The sequence below is a fragment of the Camelus dromedarius genome, chromosome 2 (genome assembly GCF_036321535.1).
Source record: "Camelus dromedarius isolate mCamDro1 chromosome 2, mCamDro1.pat, whole genome shotgun sequence".
NCBI classification, from domain to species: Eukaryota; Metazoa; Chordata; class Mammalia; order Artiodactyla; family Camelidae; genus Camelus; species Camelus dromedarius.
The window spans coordinates 12,671,665-12,693,344 of NC_087437.1; the positions used below are offsets into that span (position 1 = coordinate 12,671,665).

The 21,680-nt window shown below is 33.3% G+C and overlaps 1 protein-coding gene across 2 annotated transcripts in view; it reads right to left on the reverse strand.

The window, feature by feature from the left end:
• TOP2B (DNA topoisomerase II beta) overlaps positions 1 to 21,680 on the reverse strand; it is a 57,344-nt gene that overhangs the window by 9,480 nt on the left and 26,184 nt on the right. For both annotated transcript variants that reach the window (XM_031434469.2, XM_031434535.2), the window contains exons 9-30: positions 20,144 to 20,245; positions 19,887 to 20,024; positions 18,038 to 18,176; positions 17,552 to 17,709; positions 17,268 to 17,393; positions 16,199 to 16,309; positions 16,012 to 16,117; positions 14,679 to 14,788; positions 14,246 to 14,338; positions 14,034 to 14,148; positions 12,537 to 12,658; positions 12,186 to 12,334; positions 11,380 to 11,611; positions 9,621 to 9,755; positions 8,798 to 8,998; positions 7,564 to 7,759; positions 7,327 to 7,418; positions 4,214 to 4,369; positions 3,980 to 4,063; positions 2,446 to 2,640; positions 607 to 751; positions 220 to 381 (exon numbers count right to left, since the gene is read on the reverse strand). In XM_031434469.2, the coding sequence (XP_031290329.2) occupies positions 220 to 381; positions 607 to 751; positions 2,446 to 2,640; positions 3,980 to 4,063; positions 4,214 to 4,369; positions 7,327 to 7,418; positions 7,564 to 7,759; positions 8,798 to 8,998; positions 9,621 to 9,755; positions 11,380 to 11,611; positions 12,186 to 12,334; positions 12,537 to 12,658; positions 14,034 to 14,148; positions 14,246 to 14,338; positions 14,679 to 14,788; positions 16,012 to 16,117; positions 16,199 to 16,309; positions 17,268 to 17,393; positions 17,552 to 17,709; positions 18,038 to 18,176; positions 19,887 to 20,024; positions 20,144 to 20,245 (3,067 nt within the window). The remainder of the gene's footprint in view (positions 1 to 219; positions 382 to 606; positions 752 to 2,445; positions 2,641 to 3,979; positions 4,064 to 4,213; positions 4,370 to 7,326; positions 7,419 to 7,563; positions 7,760 to 8,797; positions 8,999 to 9,620; positions 9,756 to 11,379; positions 11,612 to 12,185; positions 12,335 to 12,536; positions 12,659 to 14,033; positions 14,149 to 14,245; positions 14,339 to 14,678; positions 14,789 to 16,011; positions 16,118 to 16,198; positions 16,310 to 17,267; positions 17,394 to 17,551; positions 17,710 to 18,037; positions 18,177 to 19,886; positions 20,025 to 20,143; positions 20,246 to 21,680) is intronic.

Below are 21,680 nucleotides of genomic sequence, written 5' to 3' on the forward strand. Positions count from 1 at the left end.
ATAAGAAAACATGATTTATTTTAGAGAAATTTGTTTTATGTCCAACTTTGCTAGAAAAGATCATTCTGTAAAGCAGGTTTTTATCTTTGTGAACTGTAACTTCTAATGGTTTAGTACTTCAGTAATGTTGATAATACTAATAATACCACTTATATGAGTAATAACAGCTTTGCCAAAGAATAATATATGATAAAATAAATAAATAATGTATCACAATACCAGCTGCTCTCCTAAGCAGAGAATCTCGTGGAATAACCACAGGTTCTGTTTCTTCCAAGTCACTTTCTGACTTGGATTCGTCATCTGACCAGGGATTCCGTTTCTTCACTTTCTTCGCACTGGGTTTCCCAGAAGATGTGGGTGTTTTTCTCACCCTGGTACCTAAAATTAAAAGAACAACAATAAGACATATACCAATGCCTATCCAAATGTCATTAGTAAAAATAAAACTATTATAATGAAAAGTTCATCATAAAATGACAAATTGCTTGTGACAACTGAAAACATTACTTCAACTACTAGGAAAAAAAGCACAATCGAAAGAATCTAGTAACACCCTGTACATATAGAATTTCTCGCAAAAAATACTTTGTAACAGTTCCTCACCAGGCTCCTTTTTCTCCCTTTTGGGTTTGGGGCCTTTATTTATAGGCGCTGACGGGATCAGCACCTCTTCTCCTGTGCCTTCTACCGGTGTTCCACCGAATTCTTCATCAAATTCCACTTTCACTGTTGTGGTATCAAGATCGCCCTACACATTAAAAAGAAAACCAAACCATGAGTAAAAATAAAAATTAAATTAACACCGTGTATTTTAGAGATACATTTATAGCCAACAGATCACTTTTTCAGCTCAGATGAGCAAAAAAAAAATAAAATAAAATGTGATTCTGTTGAGGTCCTAAGAGATGACTTTGATCAGACCATGTTTTACTTTATCTCATTTATCTGTAGCAAATGACACTGCTCAGCACTCTAATCTTCCGGTACACTCTATGAGATGACAGCTTCTTAAAACCGACTATGAAAAATAAGAAGGCAGCTTTTGCTTATCAAAGCGACTTTCAGACTCATAGCTAAGGTACACCAAGAGGTACTGAAAAAATATATATCTATAGCTCAGGCCTCTATATACGAGACAAAAGTCTTCAGATTATTGAAGGAAAATACGCAACCCATGCCATGTACTGCTAGGCATTATCAGACAACGTCCCCTGACCCTGAGACTATTTAAAGAGAAAGAGAGAAAGACATAAGGGCAAGTCATCACAACACAACAAATACAGAGGGAGGAGGAACAGCAACCCACGAGAAGTGAGCAATCCTGCACAAGGCAGGGTCAGGGAAGACACCACGGAGAAGGAGCCTTTCTGACTGGGCTTGGAAGAACCATGTACGTTCGCCAGGTGAGGAAAAGGAAGGAGGGAAGAGCACCCCAAGCAAAAGATAATTACTCACACACACTGCTAGGATTCAAGGAAAGATGAGAGGAAAGAGAAGCCAGATGGGAACACAGGAGAGGAACGTAGGTGCTAAATCACTGTATATACTAGGAGTCACTGTGTAATGAGCAGGCTTTTTGTTTTTTGTGGAACATCATTCTGGTGGTAAGAGACCAGACTGAGAGGAATGAAGTGAAGAAAGGTAGAAGTCGTGATCAGATGGCTAGACGTGGGAAAACAGGCTACAAGGATCACCTTAAATTACCTCAGAGAAAACATACTGAATTCCAAGACAGTGTCAACGAGGACCAAGATAAGAGGGTAGATTTTGGAGCCATTTCATAGGCAATCAATAGAAAATAGTTGCTGATTAAAGGAGAAAACTCCCAGGTGTTTGGCCCTATGTTAGTGATGGCTGACAGTTCCAGTAACTGAGACAAGGCACAGAGGTGGAAGGGCAGGTTTCTAAACCAGGATAATGGTCATTTCAGGCATGCTGCATTGAGGGGTTTGGGGCATTCTGACAGCTGTATTAGCCTGGCACTCCTAAAAACATCATAGCTTAGGGACACCGACTTAAAGAGTCATCACTGTAAGTGAAAATTAGCCCTGGGCATAAATGAGGTCACTCAGAGGGACCATGTAAGGTGAGGAGAAATGTGCTGAGAACTGATGCTAACCCCGTCAGAAAATAAGAATAGCCATTTTCCTACGGAGGAAGCCAGCTCTATGTGTAAGTGAACCTGTGAGCAGTGGGAAGCGAGGTAAGGGGGAAGCAGTGCAGGCATCAGTTTATCAGAGCTATAGAAGAGGGACCTGTCTGGTACCGCAAAGCCCCAGCGCTTCAAATGTTAGCTCTGTACAGAGAACTCCCCAGTCTCACCCCAGCTCTGAGGCTCATTTCCCAAGCTCTAATTTAAGTACACAGTAAAATTAAAATACATACATACATCACTATGGAGGTCGACCCTACCAACGAGCTGAAGCAAAAGACACGTCATACCTTTTTCCTCTTCAGCAACTTTTTACTGGCATCTGCCTTCATAGCAGTAATTTCAGGAACCACTCTTCTCCCATAAGGTGAGGGCATCGTCTCTTCCAGTTGAAGCTTCTTCACCTTAGGCTTGCCAACTTTACCTTTTATTGCTTTTCCAGCCATTCCAGCTAGAACGTCTTCTCGTTCTTGCGCTTCCACTCTCTGACGCGTAATCATAAAGGATGGGGAAGAGGACGATGCATGACAACTCATTAGAAAAGACAATCACTCCTGCCTAAGACATTAAAACTACTATTATTTATTCACTAAAGAACAAGCTTCCCTTCCAGGCGATCTAATTCAAGCAAAAACCAAAAAATTCTAAGTCAGAAGACCTGGTTTGTAGTCCCAAATCCAACTAACTTCTCGTCTGTAATACAAGGGGGTAGTAACTAAATGACCTACATGGTCCCCTCCAATTCTAGGATCCTACGATGTATTATGGAATCAAGACTTCTGATGACCTGGTATCAGAATCACAGCAAATCATACAAAAAGGCATTTCTGTTAACAAATATAAAGATATTCTTTACTCTTGCTTTAGCTTACTTCATCTTTAATGGATATTAATTTTTAACTGTAAAAGTCAGCAGGAAAAAAAGGGTCTCAAATGTTTTAAAATGTAATTCATAATTATATAAGAAAAGTATAAATCAAGGCAAACTTATATTGCGGTATTAAGGGAAACTAAAATGATAGCACTAAAAAATGCCAGAAATTCTGTTAGGCAACTAATATACCACACTCATTCCTAAGAGTTTTAATTCTGACTAGGCCATGAAAATAAAACTAGAGCACGTGGGCAATAGATCAACGAAGCAACTAAAAAGCAAGATATATAAGTAATGTCATACGAGTAATAATAAATAGTAATTTATCATATGCTATGCAAAATCAGATGATCATACTGCTACCATGAATTTAATTCTAAGAATTTAAGTGGATTAACTGCTTAAAAACAAATTGGGCAATTTTAGAAAAAGTTTATATTTTATATCTTCCTCTATATTTCTTCTTTTCTCTTTTAAATTGGAGTTCTACCTGGAGAAAACTAAGTTATAACAAAAAAATATTAAAATTTCTCTGTTAAAAGCCTAAAGAGACTATCATTCTACTTTTTAAAAATCAAAGTACCTAAAAAATACAATAAAATAAAAGTACCTATATTCAATCATATATACATTGCTCTTCTCTCTTTGAGGGAAAACATTAAATTGAATCAATAAGCTAATTTGAAGTCAGTCAAGAAATTTTAACTAATAGTAAGTAGTAGAATTTAATTCATTCTAAATTTCAACTCTATAGCTCTCACTCATCTACACCAGACATAACTTTTCTTTATGACTTCATATAGCTAAAAGCTTAATCGTAATGCAGCTTACAAAAACATTAACCTTCATAGAGTTAAAAGAAACTCTGGGATAATTAAATTTTAAAAATGTTCATTCTTGTGTCATAAGCATTACTTTTCCAAATATACTTTAATGGAGACTTAACCTACCTCCAGTTCTTCAACAAAAGCTGCTAAATCTTCTTTCCAAAGATCTGAAGGAGATTTTCTTTTAAGATCACTGACCTCTCTCCCCTATAATAAAAAAAAGCAGTATGATTTAGACGTTCAATAATTTTTAAACATATACATAAAGGGTAAATCAAAGTATTTATTTTTGGAAAAGAAAAAGATATGGATAATACTGAAACAGTTTCAAATTATTTAACCCACAAAAGTTCATACTTTTGCATCTCTCTGTTTAATCAGTTCTTCAACTTTTTCTTTAGTAAGAGACCATAGAGACATATTTAAAATATAATTAAAATCAGGGCCTGAAGGAGTTCCTGAATCAGAGGAACTATCATCATGCTGGTTTTGTGTTTCTTCCTCTTCTGCTGCCTGTAAAAAATAATAAACTTTATATTAAAGTCCTGTATAATATCAAATCAATGTTGAATTTTATTGAATACTGAGTTTCAAATTCCATACATACTACACTCTTAATGCTACATCTTCAGGGTGGTGGACTTATTTTAGATTATCTGTAAGATTACCTATGAGTATATATCTCCTATAAAAAGTTTAAATTTTCTAAACATACACAATAAAGTCATCAAAAGGAATGGTATATTCAGTCCCTATTTATCCAGGAATCTGATGAAAAATTAACTGCTTGAGAAGACACTACATCTTAAAATTAATAGAGCAGAACTAATGTTTTATCATTGCATTTTGTCCGATTTTTATATGGTGAGTGAATGAGCAATCTGAAACCTAAAATAAATATCACTTATGAAGAACGTTTCATGGTTACAATAAATATGCTAAGGTAGTCACTCACTAAGGATGAATTCTTAATAAAAATTCTCTCCAGCAAGAATATTCAGGTCAGGACTAAGAAAAAAGTTCACTTAAGAATTTAAGAGCTGGTGAGTTAGAGTAAGAATTGTTAAGAACTATTCTAAAATTGTGTTCATAAGATCTTTTTTTCATAGAAACAGTTTCAATAAAAAACTTATGCTAATATTAAATTTTAAAATCCAATGAATTTAATAGAAGTTATTATAGGTGACATCACCTTTAAAATTTTTTAAGTAACAACAGCTGTTAAATAAAATTGCATCTCAATTGTTAAAGGCACTCTGATAATTAAAAGTGACTGAGTTGGGGGGAGGGTATAGCTCAGTGGTAGAGTGAGTGCTTAGCATGTACAAGGTTCCAGGTTCAATCCCCAGTACCTCCATTAAAAAAAAAAAAATTAAAAAATAAAAATGACTGAGTTAACCTGATACTCCATAAAACAAAAAGTTCACTTCTAGTAACCAAAAAAGAAAAAAAAAAAAAACCTTTACAATTTAATTAAAAATTTTCAGTAAAATAATGTATATATACAAAGTAAAGTTTAAGTGTACTTTAGAAGGGATAAAAGTAAAAATTGCAAAGCAAGATACTTCATTACATAAACAAAAGTATAAACTCAATTAAGTAACATTAGCCAAATAAGGACTGCTGGTGTTGAGTTGATAGATTAATAAGGACCTAGATAATTTATGACAAATTAATTCACTCTATAGTTTTTGAAATTTCTTCATGAAATAGTGTGTTGCTATGGAAAATTAAGGTTGTTACACCACTATTTAAAATATCATTAGTGTCATAAAATCCTGTTTAGACCCACACTTCAGAAGTCTGTTTGCTCTAGGTTTTGAAGACAGACCAAGTACTGTTAAGGAGTGCTCTGTGAATATGTGTGTCTATCACTGTCAATGTGAAGGTGACTAAGGATGCTTTGAGAAACCAAGGAAAAAAAAATCTTTCAAGTTCCAGTGACAGAATTCTACTGTTTTTAATCTTCTAATTATCTGCTTTATAACTCTCTCTTCTCCAACACTACATACAACAGGACACTCTTATAAAAGAGCAGTTCCTTTTGTTTCTTGAATCCCCAAAGTGAACACGTGGCCGAGATGCTAAGAAAATTTTGATGGTAACGATGAAATTATTGAAATCAAGCACTAGCTTTTACCCATGAAGTCTACTTCTACCAGAAGGGCATTCTCAAACCCTGAACATCTTTATTTTTTAAAACTAAACATTAAATTCATTAGTTAACTAGCTAATTTTTTAAAATACATGATTTAAACCAACAGTGATACAGAAGGGCAAGTAGTGTATAAACCATAATTTGGGGTTTCAGAGTGTGATAAAACACACTGAAAGGAAAGCAAAGTGCCTGAATCATCTGAATTTTGAACACTCCCCATCTTGCCTACCCCATTTTCCTCAAAAAACAAATACACCTATTATCTTAATATGTAATTGCTAAATATATCATTTATTCTAATTTTATCCACTCTAACATACGACATTCTATTGACTATTTAAAACTGAGAAAAACAATGTAAATGAAAGCAGTATTTCAATGTAGTTTGATGAAAAACATTATGGGTGAGAACTCATAAATGTATGGAAGTTTAAAGTTTCAGTTCAAATTTTGTCACCAATCATAACTATTTTTTAAAGATGCTAACATTATCAGTATCGTACATACACATACACACAATATGTTAATTAAGTATATGAAAATCATTTCCAATTTCCTTCCTTTTGTACATTTGTGTTCTCAATCACAATGTTGTACTGCCTTTTAAAATTTTTCTTTAAATCATACGCAGTAAATAGTAAGAAGCTAATTCTTGAGAGGAACTGCAAAGTTTTAGTACTGCATTCACTGAATATTAGTCCTCTATGATCTAAAATGGGACAATTTCACTAATGAAACATCAGACTTTTAATCTGAAGTTCCAGAGTTGAAATCTCCAGCCAAAGATCTAAGCATGGGTCAGAGCACATACTTGGTGCTCAATAAATACTGATAAATATTGAACATATTGTGTCTAGTCTCCCCAGCATAAACCAAAACCAGATCAAGTGAATGGTGGCTGGATACCATACTGTGACCACAAACTGACCAGGGTGAAATGATTTCTGTGCTACCAGTGTAGTTCCCAGATGGCATAATGCACCTCACAAAACCACCACCACCACCACCACCACAGCCCTTTAACGGCAGGCTCAGAGAAAGGGCTGAGGAGACTGAGCTACCTTCTCAGACCTGGAGGCACTTCTCCAGGCCCTGGTTGAGCCACACTAGCAAAGTGCTTTGCGGTGGGAATGCACTGAAAATTCCTGTCCTGTATCTGTTTTGTGGGTAAACAGAAGACTTCAGTCTCCAAACAGATCACTCAGCACCGTTAGCAGTACTAAATTTAAAATTCAGGGGTTGGATTTGTTTTGTTTGCTTTGGAAGTTGCTTTTAAAAGCTTCTCTGAATGTCTTGTTCTGCAAATGATTACCTTTTCTTGTGCTTCTTTCCAGGCTTTCACTGGGTCAGATTCATAACCTCTCTGGACTAACATTTGAATCAAATCTTTCTTTGACCTATTCTCTATGTGAGGGAAAAATAAAGTTAGGATCAAGAAAAGAGATTCAATTTGTATTTGTTTATATTCTACTGATAAAAATGTCTTCTATTAACAAAGTTTTTTTATCCATTTTAAATAATGTTCAAATTTTTAAAAGTTGCCTCTTACCTATAGTAATTTTCCCTTGTATCTTCTCTAAAATGAAACGGGCTTGATTGTTAAGCTTTGTAGATTCTGCTCCCAACATTCCTACAAGCCATTCTTTACGTAAACCGTAATAGCTTAACCGTAAATCAAAGAATTCTTTTAAAATGTCTTGCACAGTTTCATACTTCTTCAGACATCCCATATGATCAAAGAGTACCTAAGCAAAACAAAAAGTTTTTGAAGATTATGTAAAAGTTTTAAAGATTACATAAATTCTATTGGTATTAACTTGTACGACATCTACAGTATTTAAAATAACCATAATACACTTATGTGAACACATACCAGCCCTAAAAGCCATTAAACACAACCAAAATTAAGCACATTTCTGTAAATATTCCTTTGGTGATGCCAAGAAACTGGTAATTCAATTCTCAAAACTATGAAAATATTTAAAATAGGAGTAATTTTGAAAGATAAAATAGGTCCTTTAGAAAAGTTCTTATTTATAAGTATACAAACTATGGCTATAAAACCACCTAATAAAATTTTTCAAACTAAAAATACATTCTATCAATAAGTTCAAAATATTAAATTTAAGGTTCTTTTTCCTCCCATATACTAAATGGATATGCATCTGCCTCTCTTTTTTGTTTTTTATAAATGTGCTATAATTCACTCAAACTTCAATTTGGGGGGAAATTTTACTTCTTCTCTGTCCTTTTTCAATCTTCCTTGCTTGGCAGATTATGGCACTTTCTCAATCACTGTGCTATTGTTGGATTTTTTTTCTTTTATTCTCTCGTACGTCCAAAAGCTAATTTGGAATGGAACAAGGGTAATAATACATTTTCATTTTTTACCTCCCTTCCCAATTATATACAAACACTAATATATAAGTTTAATAAAGCAGATTAGAATTAGGAGATGAGTACTCCCCAACTAAAATGCTAATAGAAACAGGCATAAGGCACATGGAAATCTTGCAACAATCATTCTCATAACTTTCAGTCAGTATATGTGAGGGTGTGTGTATCCTGTGTGTTCTGAGCCCAGATCCACAAATATAGAGCTGGAGTTAAGAGTAGAGGATAAGATTAGAGGGAAAGAAATGTGTTTCTAGATTCGTCAGCACATATACAAGTGGGAAAACGCACTCAAATGTCCTATAGCCACTCCCGTCTGAAGCCAATTACAACACTCCAACTTACAGCATGCAAGAAAGGTTAAATTCACAGTAAATCTAGTCAATTACCATGGAATTACAAGTAAGAGTAGTCTGAAGTTTAAAAACTTTGTGCAATCCAGCAGCTTCTGCTTGAGCTAGTTTCTCTTCAGTCATTTTCACCACAAATTTCACAGTTGTATCAGTATGATATTCTTTATAATCAGAAATTAATGCTGGTGTTTTATCTGTTCCATTTAGCATAGGTTCTAAAACCTGTTCTTTGTATACCTATAAAAGATTTAAAAATAAGTAATTCTTTCATGACATACATTCATGTTCTCTTACCACAAGTCATGCAATTTTTAAAAAATTCTCAACAGCAGTGGAGAAAAAAGGGGAAACCTCCATCTCTATCATCTCCTGCCCCGTCACTATGGAAGACAATATATGAGGATCTCAATGGAGAGAGAAGATAAACAAGGTAATGGTTCCGATCTACTCACACTCAAAGGGCAAGGAAAAGGCTAAGAGTATAACGAGATGGCATCAACTAGAACTGACAAGAGGTGACACAAATACTTTTGATACTGATCGACATGAATTTATTGACCATATTTATAAGGGTTCAAAACACTATTTTTTACATATTATTCTATTCATTTCAACATAAACAAAGATAATAGTCTTAAAGCTAGCTTAAGTCATTCTACATTTAGATAAGTTAAAAAGCTTTTAAATTACCATTTGAAGAATCAAAGCACAAACTCAAATGAATGAGTCAAAAATGTATACAGGAATGTTTAAACACTATACAGAAACAGTGCGAATGTTGACAGAATCATATTCTTACCAGAAAGCATTGCTTAACTTAACTGCCCTCCTCACAGGCTGCACACATACTTATACCAACCTGTGTCCAAGTTCTAACTGGAAGCTCTGTAATCTCTACTGTGTTTCTATCCACCACAAATATTTCACCACTGACTGCATATTGGTTTTGACCAAGTTCTTGGATAGTTCCTTTAAAGTTTTTGTAGTTTGGCAGCTGCAGAGAAAAATAAAATACCTTGAGGTCCTGCCTTCTCATTTGAGTGCCAGTGCCACATGTGAATGCCCCTTAGTCGACAGTCTATTGCTACTGCCAAGTTAACATGACCAGAACTAAATTCCTCTCATTCGCAAGTCCTTCTCAAAATAATCACTCAATCATGAATTCACAGCTTCTGTTAATACAATCTCAACATTCCCCCAATCTCAAAACCTTAGTATCATCTTTCCTAGTCTTCCAAGAATATTCCTTTTTTCCAGCCTATACACTCCATACTTCCTTCTCCCCTAGATTAATAATCCTTTAAATTCAAACTCCTCAGATAGTACATTAAAAGCCTTCCACAATCTGGACCCCATCTAACTTTCTAACTTTTCTCCAATGACCTGCCTTCCAGATCCGTCCTCTTCTCCCACATTTTAATTTCTGAATAGTCTCACTTTCACTCACTCCCTCTACCAGCCCTGACAATTATTCAGCTCCGCACACCCCATCCATCTAAATCTTACTCAGCCTAATTATAAGTGATCTCTTCCTCTTCTAAAATTCGTATCTGTTATTATCATTAAGGAATTAGGCATATAGTACAGGACATTTCTTCTGGCGCACTGAGCAACTACTGGTATCTTTTGTCACTGTAAACTTCATGCCCAGATGTCTTGCCTTGACAACACATTAACTTTCTGAAGACAGGAACTGGTACTTCATCTCACCACTTAGCCACAGTATCATATATATGACACACATGTACTGATCAAATATACTGACTTAATAAACACTCTAAAATGCATCTGAAATAATTAAAATAAAATGCTATACGCATAAAAATTTGATACCTGTTAGAAATACTTTAAAGTACTACAAAGTATTTAGAGGAAAAACATTTTAAATCACCCTCATAATCTAATATTTTGTTTTCTTTTAAAATACAAAAATGAAATAAAACTTGGAGAGAGATACATAAAAATATTAAGTTTTTTTCTACATACCAGAAGTATTTTTTCTCTGCTTATTTGTATCTTCTACAATAAGCACGATCATTTTTATAATAAAAATATATTTAAGTGTATCATGATAAAAGGAAATTTCTAGGTGATTTTAAATCATGTAAAAGAGGGTAAGACACTTTTTTTGAGAAGTTTTTCTTGGAGGAAGTTTGGGGGAAGAAGCAAACACAGTAAATGATGTAAGAAAGGGGCAAAAATTTTAAAGTATGGGATATATTAAAATATACACAATGTGTTTCTAAGCATCCTTACAACTCTAATATGACTCAGTAATTTAAAGGCAAAAACATAAAGCTGCGTATAATTTTGTCATGAAAACATTTTATAATTTAGATATCTGAAAGCCTGAAATACAGACTACTTTAAAATTTTAGTAAACAGTTTCTCCCTATATATCTTATCCCCAGGCTTTTTCCAAACTTTGTATCTTTTAGACTGTAAGCACATATCAAGCTACACATTAATAAGGTCTTTATTGTCTACAATATGTTCTAAAATGAAAATGGTTCCATTACTTTTCTAAAATGATTGGCCTTTGTAGTTTTCACATTATCATTTGTTAAAAAAAAACCCAAAACGAAAAACAATATAAGCAGTAAGTTCTACATAATTACCATGGGATGAGGATCCAAGCCATCCAGCATTCGTCTGACATTGTTCACAATTTCCCTAGCATCATAGTTGGGTAGTTTACAAGCCCATCCTGTACCAATGCCCTCAGCACCATTTATTAAAACCATGGGAATTATGGGAATATACCACTCAGGCTCTACACGTTGATTATCATCATAAAGGAATTTAAGCAAGTTGTCATCCACAGCAGGAAAAAGCAGTCTTGCTAGAGAGCTAATAAAAAGAAAAACAAAAACATGGAACAACTGCACAGTTTTAAAAAATAAAACTTAATACATAATTAAAGACTTTATATTTCAAAAAATCTTTTAAAAAGAATGCACTTCTTTTAAGAATTTTGGTTACATCTGTTTAACTTAAACTTTTTAACAATAAAATTTACCTAACTTTATTACCGAATATATTTCTCTTAGGCACAAAGCCAGAATAAAAATAGCCCTGTTTCACTTATGTTACTTACTGACTCAAATGCCTAAATTCTTAGTACTGATAAATAACTTTTTAAGGATTTCCTCTTATTCTGACTAAACCACAAAACCCATCTTCAGCTTAAAAAATAAACTGGGATCAGAAAAAATCCTTACTTTCATTAGGACTGGTTTCACCAATAATTCATAAAAATTGAGATCAACAAATTTCATTCTACATGTGATGAATAATTTGAAACATTCACCCTCAACATAATAACCCAATCATCTCTCTCCATAGTAACAACTCTATTACACATTTGGTTAGTTCCAATAAACTTCAAATAAAACTTTATACCATTACATCAACAAATTATTACCTTAACATTGTGAAAATATAACGAGGACTTGCAGCATCTTTGCCCCCGTGAAGCCGAGTTCCAAACTGACCAATAGGCTGAAGCAAGTTAATGTTGTTACTTCCTACAAAGTTTTGAGCCAAATTCACAATAGTCATCATCAATGCTTGCTACAGGGCGGAAACAAACAGAACACAACATTAATATTCTAAATTTTCTGTATGTACATTTCCTAATTTTATTAAAACCCAAACTCTCAATCCTCATACATTTCCAAAGGCCTAATAAAAGGAAAAATACTGTATTATGCTTAATTATCATTCTTCATGCCAATAAGTATAGCTCTCAATTGATTCCAATCTCAATGCTTACTTCTCCATGATGGTAAGCGGACATCTCGGCCACAGATCCAGCCAACTGGGCAACTTTCACTTCGCGTTTATCATTCCTCTTAAAACAGGTAAATAAAACTTTTCGTTGGCCTGGTTTAAAGCCTATTTTTAAAAAGAACAACCCTCTTTTTAAAATATTACTCGAGTTATAGTTATAATGTTTCTTTTAGTGACAACAGTGTTCTATATATTCAAAAGAAAAAAAGCAAAGATATAGTTTGCTTCTGAAAAAATAACTAAAATTGTTTACCTGAGCTTCTGTAACAAATAAGTACATATTAACGCCTTTTATACTGTCTCAGTCTATTCCAAAAGTGAAGTACCAATTGAAAGACCCCCTTTGGGTCTTAAAGAACTACTCAGTGGCACCAAACTCCTTTCAAGGAGTTTCCAAACACTCATATGCCCAAAATGTCAGTTGTAATTAAAGTACCAGCAAGCCATCAATCAGCCTGAAAACTATTATTAGAATGTCCTAAATCAGGCAAACTCTTACAAAGAAGAGATGTGTTCTAATATTTAAGAATGCAGGCTTTAGAATCTCCCTAATCTGGATACTCTTCTCAACCTGGCTATGTGATTTTTTGTAAATTATTAAACCAGTAAGACTCAGTCTCCTCATCAGTGTAACTGAAATAATTACCTCCCTAATAGGGCGATCATAAGGGTAATATGAGACAACGCAAGCAAAGCACTCTGCTTCCTTATCCTTCTTGCTCCAGTCCAGTGAGCTTAGTAGTAAACTTTTCAGTAAATGCTAGCTATCATCATCATCATCATGGGCCAGAGCATGGCAGAAACAAAAGGATGATAAAATAAGGCCACTTTCCTTGAGAATTTTATAATCTAATTGAGGAGGCAAAATTAACACAAGTAAAATAAGACGCACACAATTGTTGGCATAGAAGTTCATAGGCATCTGAGACCACTTTAGACTGCAATTATTGGGCAACGTGTTAGAAAAGGGATGTAACTTAAAGCTAGCACTAGATGAACTGGCAGAATATCAGCTGAAAAAACAAGAAACATAAAGATTACTAATTTGCTAAAAGTTACAAAATCAAAATCAAAAAGCTCTAGAAAGAAGACTAAACTCTGCTCTAATGTCAAGTTAAATAAGTTAAAAGCATGAGGTTTTGGGGTAATGAGGAATAAAGGTGGTTTTAAAATTCATTCTCTGATAAACACTTTAGAACTTATCATAATCTCATTTTACTTCTTATTTTAGAAAGTCTCCAACAACTTGGGGGCAAAATCTTTAAAAATTTGCCTTAAAGTTAATTTTCTTTAAAAATTCAACATGGTTTAAAAGATTCAAATTAAAGAATACAAAACATTTCAGAACTACTAAAACATCTCAAGAGCAACTTCAGAATTTTAAATTTACTATTATGAGGATGGCTTAAAGTTTATGAAATTAAAATATGCTTGATAAAAAAACAAAAATGAGAAAGATTCTTAAACAAAAGCTACTTACCATCAACAAGAGATGGTATAGACCTTTCATTGTCGGAGTTTGAGAAGAGAATCAATTCTTTGTTGATGAAATCATTGTAAGTCAAATGTTTTGTTGCTGTACCATATAAAAATTGCTAAGAGAAAAGTTATGCAGCAATTATGTCACTATTATTGCATGAATTTTAGTCTCTTTCTCTTTCTTCCCCCAGATCACCACTCTTTCTGACTAACCTCTGGTAAGCCATGTAACCTACGCTGTCTCCGATCTTCCATGAAATTTGTTAACCATTCTTTTCTGTCATCGATCTTCTTCTTACTGAATGCCTGAAAGATTCCAGGTAGCAATTTCACACATTGAAAAATAAAATGAATTTCATAATAAAATTAAAATGCATAAAAGCAAATAACTAATTATTAATTTCTGGGAAATTAAGGTTTTTTCCAATATGCTTTTATCAGAAATACACTTGAATAGAGGTCTTTGAATCAAAGACTTATCAAGGTAGGGCACAATCTGGGGTGGTGGGGCATGACACTAAGATTAACCAGGCTGGCCTTTAGAATTCAGAAGAAACTTATTACAGAAAACCAAGACTGGGAAGAAAAGTATAGCAGATACAGGGAATGGATATTAGGAGAGACTTTTTAAAATTAACTTGATTACCAAGGTAATGGCAGCGTCATCTTCAGGACCAGCATATCTAAATAAGATGCGGTGCCTTTCCATATCAGCAAAATACTCCTTTGCTTCTTTAGCTGTACTGGTACCCAGCCCTGCACAATTTTAAAAATAAAAGTGAAAATAAGCCAAACAGAGAAAGACTACTGTATGATCTCACTTATATATGGAATCTTGAAAAAAAAAAAGTCAAGCTTATGGTAACAAGAGTATAGAATGGTGGCTGCCAGGGATCGGGAGGGAGAGGGAAACGGGGAGATGTCTGTCAAAGGGTACAAACTTTCAGTTATAAGATAAAAAAGCTATGGGGAATCCAATGTATAGCATAATGTTTATAGTTAAGAATGCTATATTGTATACTTGAAAATTGCTAAGACAGTGGATCTTAAATGTTCTCACCATAAAAAAAAGGTAACTGAGATAATGGATGTTAACTTGACTGTGGTAATCATTTCACAATATATACATATACCATCATGTTTACACCTTAAATACATACAATTTTGTTGACTATACCTCAATAAAGCTGAAAAATTTTTTAAGTAAATCATAAACATCAAAGGCTGTTTAAAATCACTAGCTGAAGAGCTGATGGATCAAGCTGGCAACACCTACACCAAGTGATCAATTTTAATAGACAAAAAAGACAAACAAAGCCGCCTATTAAATGCTTTTGTCATATATACCTAATCCAGATCTGATCAAGCCTCTGATTTAACTACCAGTTAACAAAAAGCAAGGGGCAGAGGAACATGCTTCATATTTAATGAAACTGTAGGGATAATTAGCAAAACCCAGGATGTGGGAAATTATACAAAAAATCCAACTTTTTGAATAAATAAATTCTAAGGGAAAAATATGAAAAGAGAAACAGTATGTTAATATTTAAGAGACTTATCAACCAGAAATAAACATTTTTAATACAATCAGGAGAATTTTAACATGGATTGAATATTTAAGGTTATTAAAGAAGGTATGATAATGGTATTACGGGCAAAAAAATTCTTTTAGTGATATGTACTAGAGTATTATTGAAATAATTAATGCCTGGAAGTTATTTCAAACTAATGGGATGGCGAAGAGAAGAGTTTAGATGAAACAAGACTGGCCATGAAATGGTGATTGTTTAAGTACATGGGAAGCCCCTTCTACAACTCTCTCTACTTACATCAAATTTTCCATAACAGTTCTTTAAAAACCAGTAATGGCTATTTCTGAAGGCTAAAAGAGACAAACTTGGAAAATATTTATAATGTGCTCATAAAAATAAATTTGTCAGTAGTAACTTCACAAAATTTAAGTGTTTTAGAATACAAACCTTTGTAGTATTTTATTTTCCAGGCTTTCTGGTTTTCTATATGTTTTTTCCACTCATCAAATTCAGGAATACTGTAGAAGGAAAGTTCCTGCTTATTTTTGCTAGCCTTAAATGAAGAATAAAAAAAATTAGTTTTTCTGTTACTTTTTAAGACAACAATATAAAAATGTATTGATGTAAATAGTACCTTTACAATAGGAGTAATGAACTCTTCAAGGAAACCATGCTTCAAAAGTGATGGCCAGTTGTGATGGATGAAATTAATAAGTAGGCCTTTTATGTGAGAACCATCTTGATCCTAAATAAATGTTAGTAAAGAGTGCTATAACAATTTCATGAAATATAGCTACTTATATAATCAGATTTTTAAATGTATAAATACACATAAGAGGCAAAATTCCATTCAAATTTTAGAACTGCGTTTTATAAAACATAACATGTAATTCTTTGGATGATCATAGTAAAAATTTTTTTCTTAAAATTCAAATAAAGAATATAGCTAAGTGACAGTCTGAATTTTTCTGTCATTATATAATATACTACACCATTATGTTTTTTATACTTTAACCCAGATTTCACGAAAAAAATGATTTAAAGGCAGAACTACGTGAAACATTATAATGCCACTTAATTGGGCAATGGAAGAAGAAATCCATGGAATATGGGTATTCACAAGTCTTCTCTTAACATAAAAACTGACAAATTTCTGCTTAAAACCATTTGGCAGCTTCTCAGTTGAAGATTTTCTCTACCAATGCTTTCAATTAGAGTACACAAGAGACAAGTAGTTGGATGCATATGAAACTCGTCCTTTTCAATTATTTAGTTCTTTCCTAATAACTGCCATTTTACAATTCAAGTCCTCCTAGTTTTCTGTGCATCCCAAATTATGCCATCATATATGAATATTAACCATTATCCTATTGATTAACCTCTCTTACTTTTAAGTTTCATCATTTCCTTCCTCCTTATAGGAAGACTTAACCCCGTAATACTACAGTGTGTGTTCTACTCTTCCCATATTTATGGCATTTAAAAACACTGTTAAAGTAACTAATCAAAAAGACGGTTACCATAAATTAGATCATGTAAAACGTGCTTCACACACAAAGTGCCATTAAACAACGCTCCTCCCCCTCTCCAGGTGTACAATCACTTTCACTTGTACTATCTTGGAACAAATCTCATGAAACAAATAGCAAAAGGACATTCTGAAAAAGATACGAGTTTTAACATGTGGCAACTTTTAAACCAACCTGATCAGTCATAATCATTATCTTTCCATAGCGTAGAGTTTTCAGAGATTCTGCATCATCATAACTTTTCTTGTACTGTAGACCAACTATTTTGATAATATTGTTTATTTCTGCATTTTCCATGATCTGTGTAAAAATGAAAAGAACTGGAGTATTTTCAAGTGTCTAAATACATAAAAGGTGAGTAGGAATTTACATATAAAAATTCAACAACTCTAGTAAAGTATTAAAATGTCACATATACATATGGGCATATATGTACACATATATATACAGATACATACCTGTTTATGAGAAGCTTCCCGTACGTTAAGAATTTTTCCCCTGAGGGGAAAGACTCCGTATCTGTCTCTCCCAATCACACCTAATCCAGACACAGCCAACGATTTGGCAGAGTCTCCTTCTGTCAGTATCAGTGTACACTCAAGGGAATGCTTGCCACCTGAGAAATTTAAAATGACATATGTTCCAAGTTTCTCAATTTTACCAATGAAAAAAATTAAGCCAGAAAAATGAATAATCACAATGATAATGAAAAGACTGTAGGAGCCATCTTCCATTATGCTCAGTATAATTTAAATACTAAGTATATTTTATTGAATTCCTATTCCCTGAAAATTAGTAATATGTGGTGCATGTGGCAATTTTAGTGAAGTAAAATTATACTCTGAACATAAAATCCTACACTCTATATGTGGAAAATCTAAATAGTCTGTAACTGAATAAATGAAAACTTAAATCAAAATCTAAAAAAATAATCTGAATCTTACCAGCATCATTAGCATCATCCAGTTTGGGAATACCTTTGATTTTACTGTACTTTACTGAGGAACACTTCTTGTTCAGCTGTGTCTGAGCCTTAAATTTCACCCAGTTCAGGATACTCTCTACAATGCCACAGTTAGAGGCCTAAAAAATCAAGGAGTAATGATATACAATCAAGCCAGAAGTTCATATACTTACCTAAAATTAATATAATGCTTGGAATCTGTGCAGTTATAAGGTCAGACAGTGGTGGTGATGATGGTAATAATAATGATATATGCTGGTAAATATTATTCTAACTACAGTAAAACTAACTCAGGCAGCTATTCACAAACACCTATTGTACTGAAATATAAATACATGAAATAAGGGCAAGTTTACCACACATGAAAAAAATTCTATTATAATAAACTCCTTAAGAAACATACATAGCTTTTATTACAAGTTAATTTTGTTAAAATTAACACAGTTAAAGCTGATTCACCCATGAATTTACCACCTGGGAAATTCCAGATGCTGCCATTTCTGGTCTCCTTCAACACAAAAATATAAATCTTGGATTCACTTTGACCAAAAAAATATTAACATGCAAGGGACATTAGGATAAATTCAAGAACTTATAAATAGTCCTTATTTTTTAAAAGTTTGGTGATGAGGATTTCAACATTACAGATATATATATATATGTCATTCTGCAGTGAACCAACGTGTGACAAGATGTCAAGCCAAAAGGAAAAAAAAGTAAAGAATCTCCAAGTTGGAGTTATTTTTCATTATTCTGGGTAGTTTGACTTCAGGGGCACAAAATAGTTTTCCGGAATGTTTGAGATATTAAAAAAGAGGTGAACTATGTTGCCAAATCTAAACTTCCTCTGCCAAAAATGATAAAGTATAAAATCCTAAATCAAATTCCTTCACAATAAGAACAACTGTTATGAGGGCAGAAATTTGGGAAATCATTAACATAGGGTCATCTGTATTCAAAATTCATTATTAGACCCAGAAGTACTATTTCTATAAGCTTTCAGCTAAAACCTAAAAAACAACTTTTGTTTTTGTTTATGAAACTGTACCTTTGGAATTCCAATACTGGAATTTAATAAATATGTTATCTCTATTGCAATGACATGATACTCCTCCAACAAATTACAAACTTCCACAGTGGAGGGGCTTTAATTTGTTCACCTTTACATTTCCAGTGCAAACATATTTAAAGGCACTAGTTTAGATATGATTACTTAATATATATTTGATGGCACTGGTGAACAAGAGAACAGAGGCAAGTCTTGCTTATACACAGGAGATTATGAGGAATTATTAGCATTAACAAGGCCCAGTTTTAAACCTAAGATTTATTATTTATTTATACTCTCATCTTGTTTCAGAAAGGTTAAAGATAGCCTAAATAAATATGTATAAAATGAAATTTAAAAATATGTAGAATATGGTAAATTTTAAGTTATGCACGTTATCACAATTTTTTAAAAATTATATAAAGGTAAAAATCAGTAGATGAATTTGAAATGAGTAGGAAAGATGAAATCAAGAGTCTTACAAGGACCTGTACATTTATCAGAGGTAAATCTGGTTTATAGTGTCCAATGCAAAGCTAAAAACACAATTCGTTACATGATTCCCTACTTCAATGCTTGGCAAAATAATCAATTGTTTCATGAAACAGCAACTACCCTTTGAATTTTTCAGAATCAAGCATATTAGTTTTTAGTATAAGTATGCCTGTACCCACAGTTACTATAAGAAAGAAACTAATCACAAACAGACTAAATAAATCAAGAAAACTAGTTAATCTACTTTCAATAAAAAACACACTAAAATAATACAGATTTTACTCACGGCTTTAAAAAACTTCTCTGACAACTGGCATTTGGACCCAAAACTTTTGGGTTGCAGAGTCATGTTTTCCTTAGTCTGAGAATCAAAAGTTGGATTTTCGATAAGGCAATTAATAAAAACCCATATATGGTTTTTTACCTGTTGAAAACACACCAAAAAAGGTTAATGTCAGAACTTTATTTAGTATTTAATATTTCAACAGATATTGATATTAATTAGTAATTCAACAGAATATATATAATAAAAGCATCACCTACTTGAAATGGTTTCACTGATACACCAGCCTTGTTCTTTTTCTTAACTACTTCAATCAGTTTACTGACAACTTGGTCTACTACATAATCCACATGCCGTCCACCCTAAAGAGGGAAAAAAAAATAGAATACAAAATCTTCTATAGTTAGGGTAGCAAAACACTTACATATTCATTTTTTTCCTAAAATGAGCATTTAATCTTCACAATAACCTTGTGAAGTCAGTATTATTAATTTATTAACCCTATTTTCCAGAAAAATAATATGAGTCTCAGAATGGCAGAGTTGAGATTTTAAAAATAAAGTCCTTTTGGTCATAGAGCCAATTAGCAACTCCATGTAACTCCATACAAAGTGAAAACAATCAAAGAAAGAGACATGGAAGTCAAAATGAATACTGGCCTGGTGGTAGTAATGACACTCATAATATTTACACTTAGGGAGGACTGTGGCAGCCATGGATGGTTGTCCATCTAATATCCATTCTCCCCTTCTACCTTACTAACAACCCCAAATTTGTTTAACTGGCAACATGCCCAATTACAAATAACCAATCTAGACTCTCTCACAGCTAGCGATAGCCACTTGACCCAGTTTCAGTCAGAGATGTCAGCAGAGGGCTATTGGAGGGGGCTTCCAGGAAAACTACTGTGTTCCTGATAAAAGGGGAGAGATTAGTTGGCATATGCATTTTCCCAACCTCATTCTTTCTCCCTAGAACCTGGGAGGGTGCAGCAGGCATCTTAAAGGCATGCAAATGAAAGCCACATGCTAAGGGTGGCAGAAAAGAAAGCCAGGAAAGGCATAGGTCCCTGAGGACATAGTGGAGTTACAGCACCAAACTAAGACTGCCTCCCACGGGTCCCCAGTCATAGATAAAAAATAAAATCTTTACATATTTACAAACCACTGTATGTTAGGTTTCCATAACATATAACAAAATGCAATCATATCTGATACAGGATTTCTGTTGACTAGAGAAAGTGATGCCAGATTATAAAAAAATAGCAAACATTAAAAAAAATCAGTTGAAACTTAAATAAGAGTGACAAAGTAACAAATCACTGCTTTAGATTATTCTAAAATACACACTTGTATTGCTTGATACTTTATTATGGTCAATGGATAAATGCTTATAAATGAGAAGAATTTCATTTGATTTTAAAATTCAAAAGCCTACAGAAAAGGGTTCAAACTCTTTAGAATGGCAGATAACAAATTGCACAAACTGATCCCAAAACAGACTCCTCTCCTATTATTTGTTCTTTTTAAACTCAGAACACAGAATAAGGAATTTGTTATTCTAAATTTCATAAAATATAAACATATTCAATTATAAACACTAATCATACAAATTTACTTCTCAGTGGGTGTTTAAATTGTAAGACAGCTATTTCATAGAAAATAAGCTTTTATTTTCGTAAGTTACTTTTGATTTCACAAAAGTAGATTTGCGGGTTTTCTGTTGTCACTGTTGTTTACTGTTTGCTGTTTTTAATCCAGTATTGTTCTACCACTGACTTGGAAACAAAGAATTAGC